The sequence below is a fragment of the Cryptotermes secundus genome, unplaced genomic scaffold, assembly GCF_002891405.2.
Source record: "Cryptotermes secundus unplaced genomic scaffold, Csec_1.0 scaffold801, whole genome shotgun sequence".
NCBI lineage: Eukaryota > Metazoa > Arthropoda > Insecta > Blattodea > Kalotermitidae > Cryptotermes > Cryptotermes secundus.
In genome coordinates, this window is record NW_019725851.1 from 208,230 (window position 1) to 216,958 (window position 8,729).

Genomic DNA, 8,729 nt, shown 5'->3' on the forward strand with positions numbered 1-8,729 from the left:
CCCTGTATGTGGAAAGAAGTTTAGCTTGCAGTGGGATGTCCCCCCTGTATCCCAAGGGCATCACCCACCGTGCTGCCCCCTCAGTGCTTTGCAGGTCTCAATGCAGTAGGTCATGCCTTACCTTAGGACACTACTATCATTAGTCATTCAGGCAGCCTGCAGCCCCCAGGTACCACCACAGGGAGGTGGCAGGGTTCACTTGATCCCGGTTATTAACCCATTTGCTGGGTAGGACAAACTGTTCCATCATGGACCAACGATAACATGAGTTTGACATACCATTACGTACTTCTGCACGTAGCTCCTGGGTATGATGAGTTAGCGAACTGGAACTTTTACCATTGTAACAGTTGGAATTTTCATGTCTAGGTGGCTGCAGTGTGCAGGGGAGGCAGCATAATACCTGGCATCCATCAGATTTCTTGTCTATTGCATGTGCTGTGGCAGTAGATTCTTGTTTTCTTAAAATGGCACCAAATACAGTAGAACTTGGTTATAACGTCATCAAAGGGACCTAAAAATAGTGTCGCTATAAACGAATGTCGTTGTAACCGAAATGGTCACTTCCACAGTAGCCTTATGTTAGTCACGCAAAAATCTACCAAAAACCGAGTTAAAATGTTGCATTTTTTAGTGAAATACGTAGTTAAGTACAGACTAACGTAACATTAACGTGGAATTGCCCAAATGTGTAATATCAAAGACATATTACAGCGCTTTTCACTGACAATACACACAATATTTCACGGATCGCTTTAACTTTCTGTTCAATGCTTAAAACTTTCCTTTTCATTGCCATGTTTTCGCTACTGCACTTCTCTGGGTTTAGGCAGGAACACTATAGGGTAAGTAGACAATGTGAGGTCCTGTTAGACGAGATTCTAGGAAAGGAATGCAGTTAACAACCTGCCGCGTCCTCTTGCACTATTCACGCAGTCCCACCCTATACCCTTGTTTTCGCATAAAACCCACGCTCCTCTTGCAGCCCTTCCAAGAAAGTCACGTCAGCAAGTAGAGAAAGTGAGGGTGGGCAGACACATTGAATTTTCCCATGATATCAGAGAAATTCAGGAATGAAAATGACGTTACATACGAGGTTGATGCATTTGTGCATGTCGTACTAAGCAAGGTATAAAAACAATTGCTTTATGAGGAATTAGTTCGTACCATTGAATATTTGACGCAATAGACAAGGTGTTGCAGAAACCGATGTTGCTATAACCAAGTTTTACTGTAGTTTGAACTAGAAGTGTGTAAATAAGGATAGTTTTTGGACTTTAATGCATCAGAATTTTAAATATTGAAAATTTTGCATTGTAAAGTATTTAGAGTTAGATGGCTGGAAAAAAAAAAGCTACCAAGGGCCGGGTTACACCACAGCAGATAGAACTCCCCAGGCAAGTGGTTAAGGTTATTTCTTGTATATGACTACACTTATCACAACAAATTATGTTAATGTGAATGAAATTTAAAAAAAAAATTGTTGTAATGAGTGTAGATGATCATATGCAAGAAATACTGTATATACACTAAGCAGGAAACAAATTATATCCCTCAGGACTCACATATTTCAACTATTGACTGACGTATACAAAATTTGGTATGACCGTTAAGCCATTGGAGGCCAGCCTAAACTCATTATTTTTTATCTTCTGCAGTCAGTAATAACATGATAGATAGACAAACTTATGTAGTGACATCTAGCAGTGTTGCCAGATCTTCTCACACCTCATTGCTACCAAGACTCCAGAAGAAGGACGAACATGATATTAGTTCATAATTCTAAATTTTAATTTCTTTGCAGTGGTGAAAAGAGGCCACTCTAAGTTATTCATTTTATAATAGATTAAACATTTGTTTATGCTGGATACATTTCTCAGACGATAAAACAGTTCCATCCAGTGTGACTGTTGTAGCTTTTACTACTTCACTTCTTAGCACCCTAACATGTTTTGGTTCCTATAGACCTACTTGGTACTACCATCTACAAACCAAGATCTGGTGTAGCCATGGGCTCACCTCTATCAAGTACAATGGCAGAAATCTTCCTACAACACCTAGAACAAAACAGAATAAAACATCTCCCAGAAGACGAGAAAATTACATACTATAATAGATACATAGATGATATCTTCATAATATATAATCAGACAAAAATAACCCCACAATGCCTCCTCGAACACTTTAATGAACAGCAAAAACCTTGTAATTCACAGTAAATGAGGAAGTAAACAACCAAATAACCTACTTGGACTTAAACCTATTTAACATACGCGGACAAATAAAAATGGAAATATATAGAAAACCCACAACAACAGACATAACAGTAAATAATAAATCATGCCACCCCAGGGAACAAAAATTAGCGGCATATAAAAATTGAATACACAGACTTCTCACACTACCCCTTGAGGAAAATGCTAAAAATAAAGAGCTAAATACTATTATTAATATAGCGCTAAATAATGGCTGTAGAAAGGAAGACATCATAAAACTACATAACAAACTTAAACAGAAGAAAAGTAAATCAGATAATAAAGATGAAAAAGAACAAAAATGGGTCACTTATACTTATGCAGGAAACTACAAAAAATCACAAAATTATTCAAAAACACTAATATAAAGATAGCCTTCAAAACAACCCACACAATAGGTAAACTAATAAATGAAAAACGAGAAATAAATCCCCATGAACTAAGTGGGGTCTATGAAAAAGCTCCCAAAAAGTATACATCGGCCAAACTGGTAGAAATCTAACAACAAGGTATAAAGAACGCATAAGAAACATAAGACTAAATAAAGATGAATCAGGATTTGCCCAACATATATTAAATAAACAACACCAGTATGGACTGATGACAATAATCATGGAAATGATTGAGAAAGCCATAAAAGGAGGCATCATGAATATAAAAGAAGATTTCCATATGTATCATTTTAATAAGCTCAGTAAATTAATAGAAGAACAAAAACACACAAAGGAAAGTAATAACAACGTAACATGTTCGACCTCATAATACAACATCAGAACACACCCACACTAACGTCACAAACTCAGGAAGTATAAATTGCGCGACACAGTACATACTAGAACAGTAAAAACAACACAGCACGCTACGAACAAACATAGGATGACGACAAGGTAGGATGAAAAACAAACTCTTTAATATATATATATATATATNTTTCTAAATTACGTTCAATGTCCATATCAGAGAAATTCAGGAATGAAAATGACGTTACATACGAGGTTGATGCATTTGTGCATGTCGTGCTAAGCAAGGTATAAAAACAGTTGCTTTATGAGGAATTAGTTCGTACCATTGAATATTTGACGCAATAGACAAGGTGTCGCAGAAACCGATGTTGCTATAACCAAGTTTTACTGTATTTGCAAAACTACCTCACCAAGAAAGACAGGCAGCACAAGTTCGGCCCCGTCAAGAAAAACGAAAGGACAAGGGACACGAATCTATTCAGTTAAAGAATTTTAACTTAAATAACAAAAAGGTTTTAAAAAAACTTTAATGCATCAAGGACAGTTGCTGTAGTTGTAAAAATTTGGATCTTGTATAAAGTGTATGTTACAAATATTGTATATTTATGTATTTTAAAAATCAAAACACCCAGTGTAATAGTAGTTTCTAAAAGTATTGCTGTTCCCTCCGATGATGGTCTGTAGGGACCGAAACATGTTAGGGTGCTAAGAAGTGAAGTAGTAAAAGCTTCAACAGTCCCACTGGACGGAATTGTTTTATCATTTGTAATATTGTTAGTGTGACGGACCAGAATGAAACAAATCAAAATTTTCAGCCTTCTAAGTACAATCCTGCAGTGCTTTTTAAAGGCTTGTACAAAGGTTGTAACTCCCAAACTATTGAAGATATGTGTATGAACTCTGCACCAATAGATGCCTTGAGAAAAACTACTGCTAGACACCAAATGTTACAGTCCTGAATTCTTAAATAATGGAGCCATTTACACATTAGTCAAAAGAAGGTCTGCTGCTTGCTGTATGTCATCTGACTTAAAATGTTGGGATTTATTAGGAATAAGAAGTTGAAACTTTGGGATAACATTTACCTCATCAGCGTCTATGAGTAAAATAGACATCATGAACGTTGATGATGGTGTAGTTGAAACTTAATCCAGTTTTGTTTCATCTGCTATCCCATGCAAGATTGAACAAAACTGAATTAAGCAATTATTTGTGCACTGACTTGTTCCACATCCTAAGTAACCAGGTTTCACCAAATGCATGTAGTTGCAAGCAATGACAGTTTGACTCTGCTAGGATTCGATTTTATGACCATCTGTGCACAAGCCCAGCTTGCTAGCTCGTGAGCTAAACTGAATATTATTGTTAGATTAGCATATAAATTTACATTGTCTAAATAAGGCATTAAAATCATAAGATTTGTAGGTCCAAAAGTGTGCAGTAGAAATGTAGGCTTAATATGTTTTGCCTGAAATGTTAATACTAAGTGAATGTATTTTTTTCAGCCTCTGTGGTTTAGTGGTCATAGTTTCTGGCTACAGATCCAGAGGTCCCGGGTTCTGTTCTTCATGTTACCAGATTTTCTGAGAAGTAGTGGGTCTGGAACAGGGTCCACTCAGCCTCGTGAGGATAATTGAGGAGCTGTTTCAAGAAAATAGCAGCTCCTGTCTAGAAAACTGAGATTAACGGCTGTTGGGATCCGTTGCGCTGACTACGCGACACACTCTATCCGCAAAAGTTGGCACTAACTTTGCCAACAAGCGGCGGTCGCTCAGTTGGTATAGTTTGCTTGTGGACTAAAACCATGGAGTTTGTTTGCCTTAGAATAGTAACACAAGATGTGCACTTCTACAAATACCATTTATGATGCAATAGTAGGTTCATGAACTGTTGTCTGAAGTTATCATGCAGAATGGCTTGGCATATGTCATGTGACACATTGACAGTTTTGATAGCTTTATCATTCATTTGTCTACAGTTCCCTCAGATGACCTCTTGAATGCAGGCAATAGTTCCTACATTGTGAGCTGCTGTTAATGCTCTTCCCTTCTGCAGGACATCCTTCAGTGATTGTTGGCCCTCCTTGAAATACCTAAACAATTTGTATGCTGCAGTCAGAACCATGGCCATGTGTCAGTTGTTTATGTTAAGTTTGTGATAATGCCGTGCTCACTTGTACAGAGAATATGTTCATTTCACACCTCCTGTGCACTGACTGAGTGTCCATGCCAGAATGACTGCCTTTTTCATATATCTCGGCATATTGAGAGATGGAGACTCAGAATTACTGTATTATTTGTTGGCTGTTAAAAGAAAAAATCAATCTTCTTGACTACCATACCCTGAGTGCCTTCCTTAAGAAGTTACAACCATGAGAAAATGTCAACTCGTGCCATCACATTCTAAGGACATTTCATATGTATCATGTGGTGTTTGTAGAGACTCATTTGATGCAGAATTTTGTGTTGATGTTTGCCGTACCTGACAGTCTTGAAATACACACTACTGTAATGGAGACAGACACTTGTATCTATTACATTTCAAGTCAGTATATGCATACTAAGCTTGGGAAAGCATGTGACATACCAACTTCGCATGGGAAGTGGCTGTTCCTTTATTGAATCAGTGAACGTATGTCTTGTCGTAGGATTGTGTAACAGAAATATTGTAGATGCTGTTAGAAAATACAGAAAGAAAAACACTGATCAGAGAGTGCCAAATTGTCATACTTCCCCTTCCCTCTCTTTTGACCACCAATTCCAAGCGATATGAACATTTTGTGGAATGTGATGTAATGTTGGCCCTCCACAATCCGTAAAATATTGCATGTAATAACAGGATCCGGTTCACGTGTAATTAATTCTTTAATTTCGTGTGACTTGTCCTATTCATTGCAGGATGTATCTCTCTTTCTTAGAGCTGTTACTGCTTTATAGGCTAGCATTACATCTTCTGGCAGTCGTAATAAGCCCTGTGAAGGTAACTACACTGGGACCCTGAAGACGGTGATCAAGTTGCAGCGATCATCACCTGAGAAACGCAGGACCCCCTTGAAGCTGGTTCTAAAGCATGGGAAAGCCCACAGTAGTGTGGATGAAGCTTCTGCAGAGAAAGGGGAAGATGCATTTGAAGATTTTGATTTTGACAGACATGAAAAAATTGAGTATAGCATAAGCAAAGAGGTTAGTTCTGTGAAGTATAAACATTTCATACTGCATGGAATTGTTTGACATTGATATAGTAAACAGTAAACAAATTTTAAAATTATTATTTTTGGAAGTAATATAGTTAGAGTCAACAAATGTTAGCAAAGTACAGGGCTACTATAAATGATTCATTCGTTTTTAAAACGCTATATTTTCCAAAACATTACACGTACAAATATGATTGATATTGAAAAGAACCGTAAACTCACCAAGTTTTTTTCACACTCTACAAATGTTCTATGTATGCCCCTTGGGTCACATGACACATCCAGGCCGTAGTCGAGCTCGTTCCACACATTTTATAGCATCCTATCAATGGTCATCACTGCAGCATCGATTCGTTGCCTCAGCTCTACTAGTGTTCTTGATAGTGGGGGTACGTAAACACAATCCTTAATGTACCCCCAAAGGAAGAAGTCACAAGGTGTTAGATCAGGTGATCTGGGAGGCCAAGTGAACAGAGCTATGTCATCCTCACCAACACGCCCAATCCAGCGATGCCGAAGTTCATTGTTTAGGTAGCGATGAACATTGATGTTCAAATGAGGGGGTGCCCCGCCTTGTTGGAAGACAAAATCCCCGGAATGTTGTTTACATGGCGGTTCTTTTCCGTACTCTCTTTTGAATGTGCGTTGCACTGCTATAACAGACGAACATCTCGCATATTCCAACAAACAAAAACTCTTTTCTTGCTTTGTTGCCATTTTATAAAGGCACTGAACTCGTGCTGCCAACTGGTGCACACAATACAAACCTGGTGAGTTTACAGTTCTTTTTATATATCAATCATATTTGTACGTGTAATACTTTGGAAAATATAGATTTTTAAAAATGAATGAATGATTTATAGTATCCCTGTATAACTGTATTTCTCAGGCTTCAACATTTCCATATTCATATGTATCCAACACTTCAGCTAACATTGCAGTTGCCACTTCCAGGCTCAAGTGTTTCGCTGTCAGATGTGGGATGGTTTGATAAATTTGAGCAAGGGCCTCCACACATGTTGGACAATGAGATGGCATAGCATAAGAGTCACTTTATATGTCTCAAAACTGTAAGACTTCTGGATAGAGTGTATTGTGCTTAAAAACCTGTGTTTCATTTTCTCAACAATATCATTGTGCTAAATATTTACCACATTATCTTGATTTAAGGAAATACACATGTAAATTTTCATATTACTAACTTACTTACTTACTTACTCATGGAGCTGATCCCTTCTTGAGGAGCCACCAATTCTGCAGCTACTCAAGAATTTCCCAGCATTTTATGGAACCCAAAGGTTCATTACCATGTTCACAAGAGCCCTCCAGGGGTCCCTGTCCTGAGCCAGATCAATCCAATCCATACCATCCCATCCTATTTCTCTAAGATCCATTTTAATATTGTCCACCCACCTATGCCTTGGTCTTCCCGCTAATATCCTATATGCATTCCTCTTCTCCCCCATTCATGCTACATGCCCTGCCCACCTCATCCTCCTTGACTTGATTATTCTAATTATACTTGGAGAAGAGTACAAGTTATGAAGCTCCTCATTATGCAGTTTTCTCCAACCTCCTGTCACTTCAGGGTTTTCATATGGTGTACAGTATTGTTGTACGAATTTAACCAGAATTAGAACGTGTGAACAGATTTTAGTAAAACTGTCCAGTTTCAGATTTGATGAAAATCCCATCAGTCGTTCTGTATTCGTGTTGTTGCATGCAGATGTGGGGAAGTCAGTGGGTGCATTTTTGGAACTTTTCATTTTGAGCACACCAAAACTGGTTAACATTTATGGTTCTGATTAACTGATTGTTGCTTTATTTATCAGCGTGTTTTCAACTGCACAGGTTATGAGTGTCAAATGGTAGTATGGTTTGTGAGGGAAATGGAAAACAAATGTAGAAGGAAGTGGTTGTTTCTTTTAAGGTACAGCCTCAGAATTTGCCTGGTGGAATTTGTCAAAACCATGAAAAATCTCAGGTGAGCCTGCCTCCAGGCTTGGATTTGAACATGTGACCTCCAAGATATGAGGGAGGAGTGATACAGCATTCAGTTTTAACTGAACCAATTTTTCTGTGTATTTTAATGAACCTATGTGTGTCTGTGTGTGTGTGTATGTGAAGTAACAGTAAGTGGAGATCGGATTATTTTAATTTCTGTCCTGTGAAAATCTGTACAGCCACAAAATTTGTGTTCTTTGATTGGTGTTTCTTCTTTCTTAAAAGAGTATCATTGTGTATACATATTTAATTTGATGTTCTCGATTTTTATGAATGAGAAGCTTTAAAAGAATGCTAGTATAAGAATTAGTTCTTGAGGTGTGCATATCTGTTTATGTATGGTTAACCCATTGGGCAACAGCTGATTATTTTTTTTACAGCTAGGATTTTTCTGAAAGTGCAGCTGTTAAATTATCATAATTTTGTGTTCTGGAAAATTGGTTTCTGAACCCTTGGAACAGTATCTATCAGTTTTTTTTTAAGAAAAAAAATATTCTGAAAGTGTAACTCTTGGTTTAACATCAGTTGAATAAT

The 8,729-nt window shown here is 37.6% G+C and overlaps 1 protein-coding gene across 8 annotated transcripts in view; it reads left to right on the top strand.

Moving 5' to 3' along the window:
* LOC111863791 overlaps nt 1-8,729 on the top strand; it is a 38,714-nt gene that overhangs the window by 5,418 nt on the left and 24,567 nt on the right. For 7 of the 8 annotated variants that reach the window (XM_033751208.1, XM_023850489.2, XM_033751211.1 and 4 more), the window contains exon 3: nt 5,935-6,180. The exons of the other annotated variant lie outside the window; for it this stretch is intronic. In XM_033751208.1, the coding sequence (XP_033607099.1) occupies nt 5,935-6,180 (246 nt within the window). The remainder of the gene's footprint in view (nt 1-5,934; nt 6,181-8,729) is intronic. 8 annotated transcript variants of the gene reach the window in all.